This window comes from Tachysurus fulvidraco, chromosome 4, assembly GCF_022655615.1.
Source record: "Tachysurus fulvidraco isolate hzauxx_2018 chromosome 4, HZAU_PFXX_2.0, whole genome shotgun sequence".
Lineage (NCBI taxonomy): Eukaryota > Metazoa > Chordata > Actinopteri > Siluriformes > Bagridae > Tachysurus > Tachysurus fulvidraco.
The window spans coordinates 9,571,320-9,591,328 of record NC_062521.1 but is presented as its reverse complement, the minus strand read 5'-3'; the positions used below and the strand labels follow the sequence as shown (position 1 = coordinate 9,591,328).

Genomic DNA, 20,009 nt, shown 5'->3' with positions numbered 1-20,009 from the left:
ACACACACACACACACTCAGATTTTGTAGATCTTGGTTGGACTTTCAAATCACAATTAATTATTAATTATAACAACAGATTAAGTAGGTTAGAAAACATTCAGACTCTTTAATACAATACATTTATCATTTATATTAAATCAGTACAAACCAGCACATTTATTTTTACAGATTACCAAATTTCTCTTTTTTTTTTTTTTTTAAGAACACTACTTGAATTGGTGAAACTGCAAAGTACATGATTCATCTTTTAAACTCTTCCCAGTAAAGTAAGTAATAAGCCCTTGGTTGAATCTGTTGTGATGATGTCACGCGAAAATGATGTTCGGAAAATTTGCGGTAATGTTGAAAAAAATCGCAAGTACTGAACATCGTAGTGTTTGCTTGATTTTGCGTTCATTTCTGTGATCACAAAATCACGTATTCCTGGAGGAATTGGACAATGCATTTGTGTAATTTGTGACTGTATAAGGCTTTATCTGAGTCAGGAATAAATGCAAGATAGAACCTTATTCTTATTCTGTCCTGACATGCAGCACCAGCACAGGATTTGTCCTTTCCCCCCTCATCCATCTACTGTCACAAAACAAACTAGCGCTGTAATTGTGAGTAATAGTAATTGAATTTACTATTACTATTCCCTATGTTAGATTCTCGTAGACTTATGAAATGCAGCCAGTGACAACAGCTCATCAATCACTGCTCAAATAATGTCATTGTGCATGAATTCACTGAATACTTTGGAAAGCTGAAGTACAGGGATGTTTTGCCTCTAGTGAACCTCACATTTATTTCCAACGGACTGTACGTATGATACACAGACAAGTGTGTGAATAACGGCACTCACGTTAGGCTACTCAAGTCCTGTGTAAAGTATAAACACGGTCTCTCTGCTGCACATCACACCTATAACAACATGCTCATGGTGTTTTAGTCCTTATGTATCAGATGAAGCTGAACGTGACCGCAGAAAGAGATACGCCCTTTCAAACACACCTCTAGATTTTTTAAAAAGGTGTGTCAAGGAATGTAACTTCACCGTTCCCATCAGGCTGGTAAGTCTAAAATATGTTACAGATGTTCAAAATGTTTAAATAGTTGTTCCTGTGGTCAAGGCTTAAAGTCAGACCTTTTGGAAACTCCTGGTTTTAGTGTTCAAGATTTCAGTAGATTTCAGTTTCTAAGACTGTGCAGATGATGAGTGAGAACTTGTTTTCTGGTGGCTCAGTTGCCACCAATTATGGTTATTAAGGCTGTCAAAATCACTTTAGTCCTAGAACAGCCACGGGTCAGCAGCACTGTGTGTGTGTGTGTGTGTGTGTGTGTGTGTGTGTGTGTGTGTGTGTGTGTGTGTGTGTGTGTGTGTGTGTGTGTGTGTGTGGAATCGCAGAAGGTTTATTTTTATTTAGAACAACCTCCGCCCCTCGCAGTGGACACATATTGAACTCAGTGGTTTATACAGCGAACTTAAATTAGTATTTGAGGCACAACGTGACTATGGTAACAAGAAGCTAGCCACCGGCTCATTGTCTGGCGATGGAAATTTTAAGGAGCCGCACACTACCGAATTTTAAACCCGTCTTAATTACCCCCGTCGAACGTGTCCTCAAAAATTCTACACCTGTACAACTAGGACAGCTGAGATTAAAATGAAATGTTGTCTCAGCTCAATATGAATGAGGACAAACTGACAGCATACATAAGAGTAATGCATAATTCAACAGTGTCATTTTGCACGGTCCGTCTTTATTAGTCAGCCAGAAAGAAACGGAATAAAGAACACAGTCGTGTGTGTGTGTGTGTGTGTGTGTGTGTGTGTGTGTGTGTGTGTGTGTGTGTGTGTGTGTGTGTGTGTGTGTGTGTGTCCACATCCATGTGCCTGTATGTGTCTCAGTGCAAACAGAATACTAGGATCCTGCGATTAGAAGTAACAAAGAACATAACGCTAGATTTTTTTTCTTTTCTGTTCTCTAAATCCTTTAACAAGCAGCTTTGATGTGCTGAGGCTTTTACACAATCACAGTGTTGTCAGGATCTCAGAGCAAAGCCCTCACACGGTCTGCTCTCTTCTCTCACCCCTCACCCTGCAATCCTGCACCTGCTTTAGTATCAAAGCGGTGCATATGGAAAATGCCCTCAGTTACAGTTGCAGTCACAAACCAAAGGCACATGTACACTTATACTGTAAATGCACACACTCTCCTGACTGTTTGGTACTGTCAGATTGACCCAGGACATTATTAGGGTTTTAAAAGCTCTATATAAATGAATGAATGAATGAATGAATGAATGAATGAATGAATAAACAAACAAACAAACAAACAAACAAATAAATAAAAGTTCCTTAGACATATTGTTTTTATCTCATTCCTAAACAACATAGACAACATTTTTTATGATTAATGTCTGCAATTTCTAGATCAAATTTAACATTAAAAGTGTTCGATTTTCCAATGCAGTGTAACAAAACGTAATGGCATAAATCTGGGGGAATAAATACAAGAAACAATGTGTACAAGCACGAGTACCAAAAGATTATTGTAGTCACTGGCTCTGAAATACAGCTCTCAAAAATACATCTGCAAAGTTACATGATTTACAGCAAAAGCAAACACTTTTATTAAAAAAAAAAAGGAATAATAATAAAAAAAATACCAGGGTTAATTTGACCCAAACACCACACAAGGATTTTAATATCTCACACACTGTTTCTTAACAAACACCAGCAATCTGCCTTGGACTAGGTTTCTAGTAGCACAGTTCATCACTACATCCTTTTTTCCATCCCCCTGCTTTCCGTCTGTGTGTGTGTGTGTGTGTGTGTGTGTGTGTGTGTGTGTGTGTGTGTGTGTGTGTGTGTGTGTGTGTGTGTGTGTGTGTGTGTGTGTGTGAGGCAGTCCGCTCCCTTTCCTCCCCAGGCAGCTGTGAAATTAGTTGAGGTTTCAGCAGTAGGGAGATGCCTCGGGACGACATTATTGTCTGTTCGAAGATTACCACGGCTCTAGCCAGTGGATTTATAGACATTGCTTATGCCACTGTACGGCTTCAGGACGGCCGGTTAGAGGCGGCAGGGAGGCGGATGGGGTTTTTGTAGGAGTAGTGGACGTGTAAACAATAGGATAGTGGACAGCAGCACAGCTGGACATGTTTCCTCTGCAGACCGTTACGGCAGGATCACCTTGACTACCACCCTGTCACTGGGGGTCCTGCAGGGCCTGAGAAAGTGCAATGTGAAAAAATCTGAGCGATCCATGAGAAAAACAAGTGTTCAAGATACACCTTTACAACAGACACACACAAACCCAAACAGACTCGGAGATAGACAGGTCGACAAAAAGACCTATCATTAACCCCTTTGAAATTGGCACTCACACACCCTCCTGGCCGTCTTGGCTGAGCTTTTTTCTCCGTGAGTTATTGACTGGGTGGCTATAGATGGGCGGCTGAGCTGTGACAGTCAGGCACAGAGGATCAATTTTTAGTGCTTGTCAAAACCAAGGAAAGCCGAGTAAATCAGCCGAGCAGAAAACGGACTGATGAACGGCGAGAAAAAAGGAAGTGACCTAATGTGAGCTTGCTGCCTCGGTGTCAGATGATAAATCATATTGAGCACGTCTGATGATACTAATGCTGCAATATTTTCCCTCATCACATCACGCAAACAGGGCCAACAATGGAGCCCTAATGAAAATCAGCAGGCAAAATGCAGCAGCACAGACGGCGGCGTGGATTGCCATCAATTTCCCATTTTTCTGGCACGAAGAGAAAAATGAGCACTGTTTGCATGTCTGATTATTGCATAAATCAAATCTTGTTTTTTTTTCATCTGGGAAAATTATATATGAAAAGGAAATTCAAGCAGAGAACAATGCAGGGTGCTGGCAAACAAAAGGCTGGCACGGGAGAAGCGGAACTCCTTTTCTTTTTCACCGCAGTGCTGTTTCCTATCAATTAAGTACTCCGGCATTGCCAGATCTTCAACTGGTGAATAAGAATTTCTCTGATTGTCCTGCTCTGTACTTAGGCCATAACTGAGCATTATTTAGCGTTTTAGAGCTGATTGGGATTATTGTATGCAGGAAGGAAGTGTTTGCTTTTGGGTTATCAGCTTCTGTTTGTGCCTTGTGTGATGCTTCCTTTGTATATCAGCACATTATACCGAGGCATGTCTAAAACATCTTGTCCTTGGTTCACGAGTCAGATCAAAGTCACCGGGACCTCTTTCTGTTTCATTTTATGTTTATTTCCATGTTCTTTCCTGTTACATTCTTGCTGGTTCTGTTCTCTGCTGGAGAACTGTAAACAATGTACATTGTTTAGGTCCCGAGCAGTAAAATCCAGCAGCGAACTAGAATACAGTGTGCCAGAGTTCAAACAGCAAAAAACTCCTCGCTCTTTGATCATTGCTTTCATCCTGAAATTTAAATTCACTCTACTTCAGTCATAAAGCTAAAAAATAATGTTTCATCCTCCTGTTCATTTTCTTTATTCATATTTCACTTCCACTGAGTCATAAACAGTGCATGAATCGCACCACGCTTGCATAAGACTAGCCATTCATTTGTAATCTCTCTGTTCCAGGAGGAGCAGAACCGTGGCAAACCCAACTGGGAGCACCTGAACGAAGACCTGCACGTCCTAATCACAGTAGAAGATGCTCAGAACCGTGCTGAGATCAAGCTCAAACGAGCCGTGGAGGAAGTCAACAAGTTGCTGGTGCCTGCAGTAAGTCGTGCTCACGTCACTTCTTGCTACAGCTTGTGACTTTTATTCTCACTGACGTTGCACAGCAGAATTATTTCTCCCCCTGAAATGAATGTGCCAGAGTGACAGATACTTGATGGACATAAGACAGACGTTTATTATGGCTGGTAGGTGATATTGAGAGAATTTTACTCAAAGTAAAAAAAAAAGGTTTTAGGTATGAGTGAATAAGACGTCTTGTAAAAGACTGTGTTCATCTGTGTGGATTTATTTTGCAGTTTCTCCAGACCTTTGGGTGGTTATTAGAGTATTCATTTTATTCAGAATGGCATCATCAAATCACCAGACATAGTGTCTGCCCTTTAAATCCAATTATCAGTGATTGCACTGTTAGGCATTCCACTGTATTCCACAACAGTGTAGCTGATCATCCCAAGTGTCAGCTTTATCCTAACAAATAAGACTTTTGACATGTTTGTTTTGTGTGTTAGCCGAATGGACAGTGTGTGTGTGTGTGTGTGTGCGTGTGTGTGCGTGTGCGTGTGCGTGTGTGTGCGCATGTGTGTGTGTGTGTATGTGTGTGTGTGTGTGTGTGCATGTGTGTGTGTGTATGTGTGCTTGTGTGCATGTGTGTACGTGTGTGTGTGTGTTGCGCTATTCCTTTAGCAACTCTGCAATTCCTCTTTTCATTTCCATTCGCTGTCATGTCACTTAAAAAATAGGAAATGAAACTTACCTTCAGCACACTTGAGAAAGTGAAAGTGCTCCTTAGCATGGTTGTGACTGAATAATCATTTTAGATCACTGACATTCTTTGGACATGCCTTTTAAACATTTTCATCTGTACTAATAAGAACATCAGGATGAAGAAGGAGATGTTCCACTGGCATCTTAATTCATCGTAGAGTCAATAAAGGTATGGGTATGGACAGGGTATGGGTATGGGTATGGGCAGGGTATGGGTATGGGCAGGGTATGGGTATGGGTATGGGTATGGGCAGGGTATGGGCAGGGTATGGGTATGGACAGTATGTGTATGGGCAGGGTATGGGTATGGACAGGGTATGGGTATGTACAGGGTATGGGTTTGGGCAGGGTATGGGTATTGGGAGGGTATGGGTATGGGCAGGGTATGGGTGTGGGCAGGGTATGGGTATGGGCAGGGTATGGGCAGGGTATGGGTATGGGCAGGGTATGGGTATGGACAGTATGTGTATGGACAGGGTATGGGTATGTACAGGGTATGGGTTTGGGCGGGGTATGGGTATGGGCAGGGTATGGGTATGGACAGGGTATGGGTATGGACAGGGTATGGGTATGGACAGGGTATGGATATGGACAGAGTATGGGTATGGGCAGGGTATGGGTATGGACAGGGTATGGGCAGGGTATGGGTATGGACAGGGTATGGGTATGGGCAGGGTATGGGTATGGACAGGGTATGGGTGTGGGCAGAGTATAGGTATGGGCAGAGTATAGGTATGGACAGGGTATGGGTATGGGCAGGGTATGGGTATGGGCAGAGTATGGGTTTGGACAGGGTATGGGTATGGACAGGGTATGGGTATGGACAGGGTATGGGTATGGGCAGGGTATGGGTATGGACAGGGTATGGATATGGACAGAGTATGGGTATGGACAGAGTATGGGTATGGACAGGGTATGGGTATGGGCAGGGTATGTGTATGGGCAGAATATGGGTATGGACACTGTATGGGTTTGGACATTGTACGATGCATGAACATTATTCTTGGTGGAACTGATGTCTCTGAAATTCCACAGATGTATCACCAAGCATATGCACTCCTAGGTGCTGCTGAGTGGTTGATAACTAATAACCTTAATCAGAAAGCTTAATTTCATCTGTCATGTTTTGTCTTGACTTATTAATACTAGGTCATGCGATACGTCAGGCTGAGGTCATGTGATGAGCTGGTAGCTTCATGTGGGTCATGGTTATTGGATTATCTGAGCTGCCACTGATGAAATCAAAGCTGTGGGCAGTCTGCTAACAGCTAGGGCATGACCAGAGGCCTGTTATGTTGATTTCATTAGCTGCAAGGGATTAATGAAGAACACAAGATTTCAGGGTCTGTCACTGGAGCACCTGGCTGCCCCAAAACTGTGTGTATGAGCGCTATTAGTATATAGAACCTACATTCATTAACATGAGTTTCCAGTGTGATTTTGTGGGACATTCTTTGTGTTTGTTAAATTAAGAACGTTAAGAAGCACTGAGAACTGAACTCGTGTTCATACATCACTTTTGCACTTTACAGACGATTTCTAGGCTGCCATACTACAACGAATACATTATCTATGGCTCATTTATGTATCATTATCATGATGTCTGACCTTATATTCAGCAACACTAATCGCTCTCCACGCCCAAGTGATGTAGCCACAATTTGAAGAGAGTAAAAGCTTATGTAAAAGTGTAAAAGCGAGGCCACCACGAACCTGAACCCACTCCAGCGAACTTCCCTATGAGTCAGGCACGAGGGCGAGACCAGAGACTTTTCAACAAAATATGACATTCATTTAAAGATTAATTAGATTTTCCAAAAATCTTCTTCCTAAACTAATCTGGTTTCTTTTTTTTTTATTGCTGTAAAAATGTCAAAGCACCAATTGCTCAAGTCCTCCAGCAGAATATGTGACTTATGAGCAAAAAGATAACTATTATCCATTTACATGACATCTTTTCTGTGCAGTTATTCCAAGTCGAGTCAAGACACTTTTATTAGTATATTATTCAACGGTATATAACGGTATATCGCTGACGCAGTACACGCAGGACACATGCGCACAATACACCTATTACATCACATGCAATATGTCAAATAACATGCATTTAAATGATACCTAAAGTATGGAGACACCTGACAAATTACCCCTTAGATTGGTTTTAGGAATATATTTCATTCTTTTGTAATGTCACAGTGACCTTTATGCTACAGTGTACAAAGACATTCTAGACAATTGTGTCAAATTTTGTGGCAACAGTTTGGGGAAGAACCACATATGGGTGTGATGTGCAGGGTCCCCACATGAGCTTGGGCCCCCTGAGCTTGGCTTACTGTCTGTGTCGGGTTGTTCCCAATAAAAAAAAAAGAAGTTACTGCCTCCCTGTGTGGCAGCAAAAGCTCAAGTCCAACTTTATGTATCATTAAACTCTGTAACATTAAACTTTTGCTTGGAGAAAACTCTAAATAATGACCAAGGAATAAGAAGCTTTACCAGGTCCAGCAGGTTCTTCTGTCTCCTTGTTTCTTTCTGTTACGTAAACGCTGCTCTGCTTTGCTCTGCTCTTCTCTCTCTCTCTCCATCACTCTCTCTCTTTCCCACTCGCTTGCACTGAACTCACCCCTGAACCCTTCATGTTCACAGTACTATCTTTTTTCATTGGATCAAAATGCACTTGGGTGGTCCTCGGTTAATATCGGGTGCCTTCAAAGTACGTATGGAAAACAGTGACTTCGTTCTTGGCTTTCAGAGGCACGGCTCAGGGAAGGAGATAAAAAAAGAGTCTGTTTTTCTCTGTTTGCACTAAGAGCTTCTAGTGTTCTGCTCCAGCTCATCAAGTGCATGCCATAATCCCCACTGAAATTTACATACAGATTGAAGGAGTTCCATGGTACTAGATCTCCTAGCTGTGCTCCCAAGCAGGCAAATGAGGCAACCCAATGACAGCAGCCCTTATGGGAAATGTGCTGTCTTTAATGGTACACATTAGTAGAGGTCCTGTTGTGCCAATACTTAGCTGTCAAGTCATTGGAAAACAGTGTTACAGTGTACCTCTCATAGGCTGGCAAAAAAAAGTAGCTTTAGCCAGAAGGGAACAAATACTTGGTCTACCTGCCTCTGTGTGATCCAATTCAGCTATAATCATCATTATCATCATCATCATCATCATTACACATGTAATCAGAAATCATGTTTTTGCGATAGGCTTGGTGCCAACAGGAACGCAGTGGTCAGCGGGATGCTGGTAACACAGTCAAAAGCAATTATCATCAATGGCTTTGTGACAAAAATACAAAATGCCGTACTGCAGACAATCACATCTGATTGTGCTGACAGAAGCAGCAGTTCACGCAAGCACACTCATGCACTTACTGCACATGACACTAATCTTGCACAACAAAGTTAGTGGTAAAGTGTGTGTGTGTGTGGGGGGGGGGGTTGTAAGGTAATATTGGTTTTAGCTCATGTGCCTGTTTGATGGACACTTTGTTGATCTGTACATACAATATATCATGGAATTTATTTATTTATTTATTTATTTATTTATTTATTGCTTCTGTGCTCAGAACTATACAGAAAAGATCTATACACTTCTCTGATGAAGAGGTTTATATTTTTCTAAATCAGCGTTATAGTGACACCAAATTCAGTGACCTCATTTCTTGGACTGAGGCACACAACTCCAGCATGAAATTACACTAACATCCTGGAGAAACATGATAATGTTCTTATTGAGAATATGTGCTGTTTGTCTGTTTCTTAACCTGCCGGAGAAAGAAAAGTTCTCGCTGATGTTGTTCCACACCAATCCAGCTTTAAACGGTCATCGCTAAAGGGGCTAGTTTAATTAAAGTTCTGTCTGTCAACCTTCCCGCTGTGGCTTCCAGTCTCAGTCAGGACAGATAGAGACAGCTTTAATTGTCATTGTTAGAGATAAAGTGGAATTTAAAATGGAGGTTTGAGGAGGTTACAAGAGCTATTCACAAACATGCGGTGCAAACACAGTGGCCATCAGCTGTCAGAGAAGCGAGGACACTGGGGTAACTCTGAGGAGATGTGGATTATTCTTAAGAGCCAACCACAGCATGTCAATCACACAGCACTTCCTGCTTCAGTTAACAGAGCACATGCTCAGCAGTTTTACATCAGTGCTTGTGACCTCGAGGGAACCGCTGGATATTACTTATGTTTTTCGGTCTAGTCATTGCATCAATTTTAGGCATGATTCCAGCATATCACTGTCTCTTTGTTTTACATTATTACCACACACATATACACACACAGTCGGAAATATGTACTGAATCATGTTCACCTCTCTGGTGTCGTCCCTTTGTATTGGATTCAGGGCATTGTGTGAGCCTACCAGCTCTCCTGATGCTCAGAGGACGCATGTAACTAGCTGTGTATCTGGGTGCAGAGTTATAGACTTATAGCTTGGGGATTCCCGTCTGAAGCAAGTTCCAAGCATGCTCTCACCAATACTAGAATGAACACAGAAAAACTCGTATCTCTACGATAGAGCTCAAGAGGATGTAAAATGAGAAAAGTCCCTGTGGTGGGCGACAGGAGCCGCCATTGCTGTTTGTGACAGGGTATGTGTTTATGAATGCAGCTGACTGGAGAAATAAAGGGCCCAGTGGTTTGTGGGAGTTCCCATCTGTTCTTTGTGCAGCACAATAGGCTCCCTCTTGCATGACATGTTTTTGTGCCGCTTGCTGCTTCTCTGAGTGCTCAGCCCAGCTGCCCAGGCAGGGAGCCTCTCTTTCAACATGGCCCCTGTTTCTCTGACTGGAAATGGGGCTGTGTGTGTGTGTGTGTGTGTGTGTGTGTGTGTGTGTGTGTGTGTGTGTGTGTGTGTGTGTGTGTGTGTGTGTGTGTGTGTGTGTGTGTGTGTGAATAAGGGACCTGGGACAAAATGAAGAACATACATCTTCCTTATCTTCCTTCATTCCCACAAGTAAAAACAACAAATTTTGAAAAATAAGGTATTAGTTGTCAATAAACTAGCATTTCAAAAGTTTCAGTTCTTTTTAGCAAGTGTTTTTAGTGTTTTCATTCAGATTGTCTGGCCATTTTTATTTATTGATTTTGATAGATTAGATTACAATTCTACAATTCGTTCTTCTCCAGGCCAACTCTGAAGAGTGAGGGAGTTTTGGATCGTTGTCTTATTTTCACAAACCTCTACAATTAATTATTTATTCATTTTACAGTTCATATCTTTTTATTTTTGCTTATTGTTAATTGTCAAAAATGGTCAAATTTTCCAATGAAGTGTGCAGACGTTTACACTCACGTCCAAAAGGCAATAAATCCGCAGCTGTCATCGTTGCATGGCTATTTCACATTCTGTCTCAATACCTGTTGGAAAACATGCTCAAGTCAGTGTCTGTGATTTAGAGTACGTCTTTAGTAGACGTGTGAACAGCAGGCACTTCTTCTCTCTGGTCACATGATTGAGCAGTCATCCAGGTCTTTGAGGCTGAGGGAGCATCAAAAGGCCTTTTGTTTACAAGTGGAGTGTGGAAATCCTGAGCTGAGCTTTCAGCTCCTGTAGGGCTGGATATAATGCTCCCAGTGGGGCTTTCTCCCCTTACCCCTTCCACATCCCCATCTTTCTCTCTCTCTTTCTTTCTCTCTCTCTTTCTCTCTCTCTCTCTCTCTCTCTCTCTCTCTCTCTCTCTCTCTCTCTCTCTCTCTCTCTCTCTCTCTCTCTTTCTTTATCCCTCTTTCTCATTCTCCTCTTTCTCCTGTACTTTATTTCAGCTTATCTCTATCCATGCCAATGTACACACTTTTTTCTTTCTCATATGTCTGCTTTATTTAGTATTGTGTGTTGTTTTGCAGCCTAAGTAAGTATAGTCAAATTTCCACAGGAAATAAAAGAATTCTTTAATGCACCCTTACACAGTACATCGCCGTGGAGACCCGTTAAGAGGCTCTTAGCCCATCTTTCAAGTATACGTTCATATGAGCATGACAGAGGGGCTTTAATCCTGCAGCCAGGGCTACTTTTCCAAACTCGCTTTGCCCTGGTAACAAGGACCACATAATGCTCACTCAAAGATCATACACCCTCGAACTTCGCTGCCTTCAATAATCCCAGTGAAGTGTAAAGATGTTGGCTTCGAAATGGACACAATTGTGTAGCACAAGGCTTCCCCAGGCACCACATAAACAAAATGTCACCAAATGAAATAGTGGCACCTGTTCACGACATGTCCACTCTATCAGCATCCCTATCCCTATCTCTCAAACATCTCCTCTGAGCCGCTAACCTGTAACAGATAACGGCTTAGCAAGTTAAACATCAAGTCAAGTGATCTACTAGTTCTTAGTAAGAGAGTGAAGCCTTTTTCTATGAGTACTTTGCTGTTTTTAAGCTGTAAATATTCTTATTCTGTTGACAGAGCATTTAGCCTAACATTAGCTAAATTATCTGCCAATGAAATAAGAAGATTTAAGGCTTACAAATAGTACAATTTGCTAGACACAGGCTTAAAATTCTGTGTGTTTTCTAGTTTATTTAGTATACTCTTATATTAAGCAATAGTGGATCATTTGGACAGTGTGCAGTATATTTCAACTGGGTAAGATGACTTTTTTTGAAGAATTGCCAAATTCATTTTTTAAATTTATTTATTTATTTATTTATTTATTTATTTATTTATTTATTTATTTATTTATTTATTTATTTCAATTTTAATCACTTAAGAAGCTATTTCTATTTTTTGGCTTTTATACTTTACCGTATATAAATTTGGGTCCATAAGTCTTTGGACATGGACACATTTTTCAGAAATTTCCCCCTGCATGTCAACACAGTGGATTTGATCACATCTTGATCTCCTGATGTCAGATTCATTTTGGTGCTGTGGAGAGGAAAAACCCCAATTGTGTCACTGTTTAAATACTTACAAAAGGGTACCAAGTACTAAAAAAGGACCCCACTGTGTAAAAGTGAATGACGAGAAGTTACTTTTGGTCGCAAACAATGCAATGGGTCTGTTTTCATATTCTGGAAAAATATTATATTCCTTTTTCTTTAATGTTTAATAGATAGCTGATAGACTGTTCTGCCTGTCTCGAGCAGACAGGGCAAAATCATATGAAATGAAGACATAAGAAGTCATTCGCTCAAGGGCTCCGTTGTCTAAACGTTAGAATCGAAAAGAGTTTTTTTTTTTTGAACATTACATTTAGAGATGTCTTTGAGAGCTGTCACATCATGTAACAGCAAAAAGCACTGATGTAGAACAGAAGCCCTTCATTTTAAAGAAATTTGTCCTCAGCTCTTTTTATGAAAGACAGCAATTTCTCAGCATTTTCACATCCCTCTCTCAGATCATTATCCATTTTGATCACAGGCACTTAACAATGCTTTTCATTCAGACTGGGACAGGCTTTGTCTCTCACAGAGATTTTGAATTTGGGTGGAATATTCTATAAGATGCCATGCATTTTTGCAGGCCTAATTGACTCGAATCTGTTTCTGTGTGTGTGTGTGTCTGTGTGTGTGTGTGTGTGTGTGTGTGTGTGTGTGTGTGTGTGTGTGTGTGTGTGTGTGTGTGTGTGTGTGTGTGTGTGTGTGTGTGTGTGTGTGTGTATGTGCATGTGTGTCTGAGACAGCTTTTGGCCTCTGGTGCTGCTGGAAAGATGAGAGGATTCCATCTGTGTGATGTCAAAGAGCTCTTTTTCCACCCCTCTCTTTCTTTTCGTGTTTTTTTTTCTTTCTTTTCTAATGTTTTTGACTTCGTGACCAGCTGACTTGTCGCGGCACTTCTCTTGTGCATATTTTTTGCGTCTGAGGCTGCTTTTTATGAGGAGAGTGGGAATAAGGGCATGCTATTATACGAAGAGAGCACCGGACCATCTGGACCATTTCTTAAAGTGTGAAATATAAAAGGGAGGAAAGGGAGAGATTATGTGTTAATTTGAAACACTCTCTCTCTCTCTCTCTCTCTCTCTCTCTCTCTCTCTCTCTCTCTCTCTCTCTCTCTCTCTCTGTGTGTGTGTGTATACCACTTCCTGAACGATAAAGTATGTCTCCTTGGCTGTCAATCATGTGAGCTAGCTTTGAATGAATCCCCCCCCCCCCCCCCCCGGTCTCTTAAGTAGTTTCCATGGTTCAAAGCCAGATTGATGTTTGAAAATTCCTCCCCTTTATTTCATTTATTTTAAGTTAATTATGCGTCTTTAAACCCAGACCACTATTTGACAACTAGTCACTTTTCTTTAAACTGCACTGACAGAATAAATATGTTTGTGTATTTTCGCTCATTTTCGTGCAGTTCTGTACGTGTTCATCTGCATAGTCTTCATGGTACATTTTCAGACATGGCACAGTGTCTGAAAATTTAGTGCAGGTCTAGCGGGCATGGCAGCTGTAAATTGGAAAAGGATCTGAAACAGCATCAACTGATCTATTTAGCACATTCCAAGAGGGATGACCCTCGACCTTCAGCACATCAGTTGTACATGAGCACAAAGACAGCTGAAATAGCAAATGTGGAAGGTATTAAGATGACGGTTGAGCTGTAAATGAAGCAGGATGAAATAGATTGAGTGAGTATTAGTTTGCATATTAGGTAATTTAGAAGATATGACTATTATATGATATGGGGGGGGGGGCGCAATTGTGGCTCAAGTGGTTAAGGCTCTGGGTTGTTAATTGGAAAACCAGGGTCCAAGCTTCCCCTGTTGGGCCCTTGAGCAAGGCCCTTAACCTTCACTGGGATATGTGAAGAAATATTTTCACTGTGTTGTAATGTATATGTGACAAATAAAGTCTTCACTTCATATGACTACAAGCAACGCAGTTGATTTTTTTTTTTTTTTAGATTTACTATATATTTTATTACTTTGATGTATGAGCAGGACCAGATCAGAATTAAAGGTGCTAGCAGTTATTATCTCACAAGGATTTTAACTGTGAATGAAATATCTTTGCAGAGGACAGTCTCTGTGATGTTCCAAGCTCAGCAAGTGAAACACACACCAACTAAAAAAACTAAAATGAATCCAACCAATCAGAATAGAGTGACATTACCCTGTCATTTCGCTTGCCACGGTGGAATAAGCCTCAGACCATCTATCTTTCGCAAAACTCCTGTTACACACCCAGAGAAGACTGACATCTATCGTTTCATCTCTCAAAGCCAATTAACACAGATATACTTAGTATAAAAGGTCAGAGCCATGGAGTTTCTTTCTTAGTAGTTTGCAAGCAGGCATCTCAGACACACACCTACGCTAATGATGTAATCAGCTCAGCCCAAATTCTTCCCATTGCTTCTTGTGTTCTCTCTCTCTCTCTCTCTCTCTCTCTCTCTCTCTCTCTCTCTCTCTCTCTCTCTCTCTCTCTCTCTCTCTCTCCCCCTCCTGTGCTTTTGTGACCCTAAGGACTGAGTCATGTTCCACACATACAGAAAACTGCTCTCATTTTAAAGGGTTTGTGTGTGTGATGAACAAATGATATGCATGTCCATGTCATTGCGCTTCAACAAAGGTTTCTGCTCTCAGACGTCTGTATTGTTCAGACAGACAATACACTCTCCTCCAGCTGAGTAATAAATAAACCTCAGGGGGTTCTGTGCAGTTTACTTTGTGTCATAATTTGATCTCGCACATAACAATAACTAAACATGGTCTCCTTTCTCATTCCCTTAAACCTTCTATTTATTTCTTCTAGTTTCCTTCAACTGATATTATATAACACATTTGTTAACCTTGTTCTTCAGCATCAGTCTGTCTGTCTGTCTGTTTGTCTGTCTGTCTATATATTCAGCCTTAACAGCACTGATGGCAGACAAGGAGGTCAGTTACAAACCCTACAGACAGTTTGGGTTTCCAGTTCTTCTCAAAAGTGTTCAGTGAGGTTGAGGTCAGGGCTCTGTGCAAGTTATTCACTAGATCTTCCGCTCCATTCTTGGCAAACCATGTGTTTAAGGAGCCCAATTTGTGCACAGGGGAATTGTCATATCTGATAGTTCTAATGAATGGAATCTGTTATGCTACACACTATACAATTGTGCACTTCCTGCTTTATGACTACAGCTGAGCGATGGACCTCATAGTCGTTTAGTGATCGTGTCCACATTTGTTTAGCCACATTGTGTTATGTTGGATAAAATGGCATTTGCTTGAATGGGCATCTGAAGGGGACAGAGAATAATATTCTTGTTGATCATTACAGTAGGTATTTGAGCTGTACAATTTTTTTTCCAAGACCCACTCATACTGAAGTAAAGAGACACATGATCTAATGGTGAAAAAGGCAGGAAGTCATAGAGTAAGGTTTTTATTTGCTACATCTTTTTAGATTTGGATGCAATTCTTGTAATTTTGTTTAATTCTTTTGGCACCAAATTAACTCCATACTTCACTGGTAATGGGCAATTTCAATCAGACATATATTAGAGTTGCCTCATTATCTTTGGGCATTTTCTAGACATGAGATTACTCACATTTTCATCTCTAAGTTTATGCACCAAAGATTTAAATAATCAGACAGCATTTGCTTCTCTTCAGTTAGAAAGTTATACTGCCATTGATGGGCACATTCACATTGTGTGTGTGTGTGTGTGTGTGTGTGTGTGTGTGTGTGTGTGTGTGTGTGTGTGTGTGTGTGTGTGTGTGTGTGTGTGTATATATACAGAGGGGTGAGAAATTAAAGGTGTACTGTTTTTTTTAAAGCAAAATTTTTCCTTATTTACTGTTTAGACGATTGTGCCGGCACAAGCTGCATGGCATGTCACTTCACAATCTACAATAGGTGGAAAAACACTGTGGAAGTGGACATCGCCATCCTCGAAGTGACCGATCCTATCAGGATAGAAATGTTTTATCATAGGATAAACAGGATCAGTCAGAATAACCTCAGTCTAAAGGTGACAGACTGCTAGTAAAATTGCTCCCACTGCATAACAAACAGTATGGTCACACACACACACACACACACACACACACACACACACACCCCCACACACACACACTTCTCCTTCAGTGTGTCTGTGAAATAGAGACAGAAAGAGGATTTGATGAAAAAGGTAAGAGAAGGAGAAAAAGATGGATATCTCAAATTTTCAGTGTTTGAGTAGGATGGGTCAGCTGAGTTTGGTTTGTGAAGCCAGAGTGGAAACTTACTCTGCATTTCTCCTTTCCACCTGTCAGAATGCCACTGGTGCTAAACATCACGATAATTCTTTTAAGAGCTCCAGACAGAGGAGCTCAGAGGATACACAAGTTAAAGCACAGAGTCACACTGGCAAAAAGGACTGTGCAGAGACAGGAGGGACTGGAGATAGGATGAGGATACTATGTGTGTGTGTGTGTGTGTGTGTGTGTGTGTGTGTGTGTGTGTGTGTGTGTGTGTGTGTAGGTTTATGTGTATGTGCGTTCAGTAATATCAGCTGTGTGCACTGAAAGTGAGAGGCTCTTGAATGCCTGGCATCCAGTTTCCATTTGTCCCAGCCTGTGTCCTGATGATTCATACTCAACCAATCACAGCATTTCGCTGTCTTTCAGTCTCCTCCAACCAGAGCCTTGTCTGATGACCAGCCTGAATTACCGACCTTGAAAAATGATGGCGTACTACTAACAAGATCTTAAAAGATTCCAAATCTGATCATGTTGTAATTCATTTAATATTGTTTACGTTCAATCAGCTGACTTGTACCCAGAAGTTTTATTGTTCTTAGACTGGAGGGAGGGAGAGAGAGAGAGAGAGAGAGAGAGAGAGAGAGAGAGAGAGAGAGAGAGAGATGCAAAAATAAGTAAGAATGCAACAATGAATTATGTCAAGAAAAGTGCACTCAATAGCTCCATCCTAAACCACTGTAACTTACAGTCAATTAAAAGCATGTGCCTGTAAGAGTCTTACAGCAGTGACGCAGTGGCGAATAGAGTGGGATCTCTCTGTTTAATTCCTTGAGAAGCTCCTTCTGATGATGCACATTCAGGGTGGGAATAAAACCCTGAAGATTTTTAAAGCTGTTTTAAGATTTTGCTAGGCTTAAGCACTATTCGGACGGAACTAGTTCTATGTGGGGACGTGGGGGTAAAGTAATTATTACCAGAGCTTCTCGGTGATTTTAGTCCCGTCCGAATGCGCCATCTCGGTAATCATTACGGACAATGTCAGTAAAGATTACGGTGACTTTTACCTTCTGTAAAAAGGTCCGGAAAAATTACCTCAGGTAATACTAATCCCGTCCGAAAAGACCCGCTGTAAATATGTACGGTAAAATTCCGTCATTTCCTGTTTAAAAGTAGTTTTTGGCGCATTTTACAAGCATGGAGGTGCTTGAAACAGGAAGCAACGTCATACGCACATGACGACAAGGAGGTTACTGTGGTGCATAAAGTGAGTTACCCCTCTCACTTCTGCTAGTTTTACTGAGATGTCTTGTCCCGTGCGAATTGGCCAATTAATATTACAGATGTCCTGAGGTAAAATTGCATTACTCCACGTCCCCACGTAAAACTAGTCCCGTCCGAATAGTGCTTTATTCTGTATAACAGCAGAATTTACTCTACACTAAATGACATATGCCACAATTTCCATGGACATTTATTGTTTATTACCTGAAATGCCATCCATTATACTAGTACAAGTCATCAGTAAAAAAATAAATACATAACTCTTATCCTAAAAAGGAGACAAACCAACCAACATATGAATCTGGAATGATCTTCAAGGTTAATGGGGAATATTTTGAGTTACTGAAAAAACTGTGCACTCTATCTAATTGGCATTAGAGACACGTATGGTTAACGTATCTAACTCTATTTATTAGGGATGAAAAATGTCAGTTGAAAATTGTCAAAAACTGACAAACAAAAGACGTCTGTAGTATATCTTTCGTTCGCTTGTTTGTTTGGTTCAGAAGATCAGATCTAGAAGTCATTTCTAAATCATTTATCATGTTTTTTTTTTAAGGTAAATCGCAAGCAGGAAAAAAAAATCAATATCGCACAACCCTAGTAGTTGCCTTGATGTTATATGACAGGTGTAGAAAGCTACTACTAGTAAAGGAGATATCTCTTCACAAATAATATTGTTGAAGTTCCAATATCTAAAGGTACAAAACATGCTTTGGCTTTTGGAGCACTTAATATCCAGAAGGAGGAAACTTCTAGAGTGGAAGTCACCTAAACCATCATCGTCATCATCATCATCATCATCATCATGACTCAGTGATCTAATGAAATAAAAAAATAAAAAGATAAAAAGATTTATAGAATTTGAGACCCATTTATAGAATTACTGACTTGAATGTACTCCTAACTCAAAGTAAAGTTCTTCCCTTTTTAAAAAATAAATTTCTGTTTTATTTATTTAATTATGTGAGGTTGGGAATTACTGGGTGGAAAAGGAGAAAATGTAATATCAGTACTGTCACTGAGCAAATTCTGTGTACACTAATGAAAATATATTTTTTTCGAATGATTAATGCTAGGGGGGCACGGTGGCTTAGCGGTTAGCACGTTCGCCTCACACCTCCAGGGTTCGGGGTTCGATTCCCACCTCCGCCTTGTGTGTGTGGAGTTTGCATGTTCTCCCCGTGCCTCAGGGGTTTCCTCCCCCGGTCCAAAGATATGCATGGTAGGTTAATTGGCATGTCTGGAAAATTGTCCGTAGTGTGTGAGTGAATGAGAGTGTGTGCCCTGTGATGGGTTGGCACTCCGTCCAGGGTGTATCCTGCCTCGATGCCCGATGACGCCTGAGATAGGCACAGGCTCCCCGTGACCGAGAAGTTCGGATAAGCGGTGGAAAGTGAGTGAGTGAGAGTGAGTGATTAATGCTATGAAAAAATGCATTCTTCGATCCAGGGTGTACAGAAGGCCTGCGGTATTATTTATCTAATGATTGTGTCACTGCTATTATTTTGCAGACTGGATTCTGAGTATAATAATGATATAAATATGAGGCTGAGGTATATTAAAGTATTACAGAATTGGTTAATACCAGAATTCCAGAGAGAGAGAGAGACAAAGAAAGGAGAGACGAGTCAGAGTCAGCTTGACAGCCGGTGATGGAGGGTTAGGCAGGCAGGCATTGTACTCCAAAGGTCATTATAGTCCCAGGCTGAATAGCTCCAGAGTGATTCCTCTTTATGCAGACAGACATTAAAAGCATTCCAGTGCAGCTGAACTGTGCTGTAGCCCCACTATAAGTACTTTAGTTTCCCTCTCTTCCCCCTCTCTCTCCCTGCTCGGACCACTGCTTAGTGACTGAATGATGACACTAATAAATCTCTGTATTTTTAATTTGTTATTTGAAGGTCATCAGCTACTATATGTGCACTCAGGCTGACTGAGCTATATGTCTTCATTAGACGCTTCTGAAACTGATATTTATTGAAAAAGCAAAATGACTTTTATTGGTGTCACGACTACTTAACCATTCAGGCAAGAGTGTTATGTCTACTTCTTTAAGCATCTAGATCAAGGTACATTCATTATACTTTCATACAACATTATCACACTATTTTTAATACTCGCTCGACGGTTGGGATCGTATTGATTTCGATGCTCCGTAAACGAACAGTTCATTTT

General features: G+C 40.9%; 1 protein-coding gene across 6 annotated transcripts in view; it reads left to right on the top strand.

Annotated features, from left to right (window-relative positions):
* LOC113644968 (protein quaking) overlaps positions 1 to 20,009 on the top strand; it is a 70,977-nt gene that overhangs the window by 39,530 nt on the left and 11,438 nt on the right. For all 6 annotated transcript variants that reach the window (XR_007140400.1, XM_027150180.2, XM_047812452.1 and 3 more), the window contains exon 4: positions 4,581 to 4,724. Coding sequence is in view for 5 of the 6 variants with exons in the window: in XM_027150180.2 (XP_027005981.1) it covers positions 4,581 to 4,724 (144 nt within the window). In the remaining variant the exon portion in view is untranslated. The remainder of the gene's footprint in view (positions 1 to 4,580; positions 4,725 to 20,009) is intronic.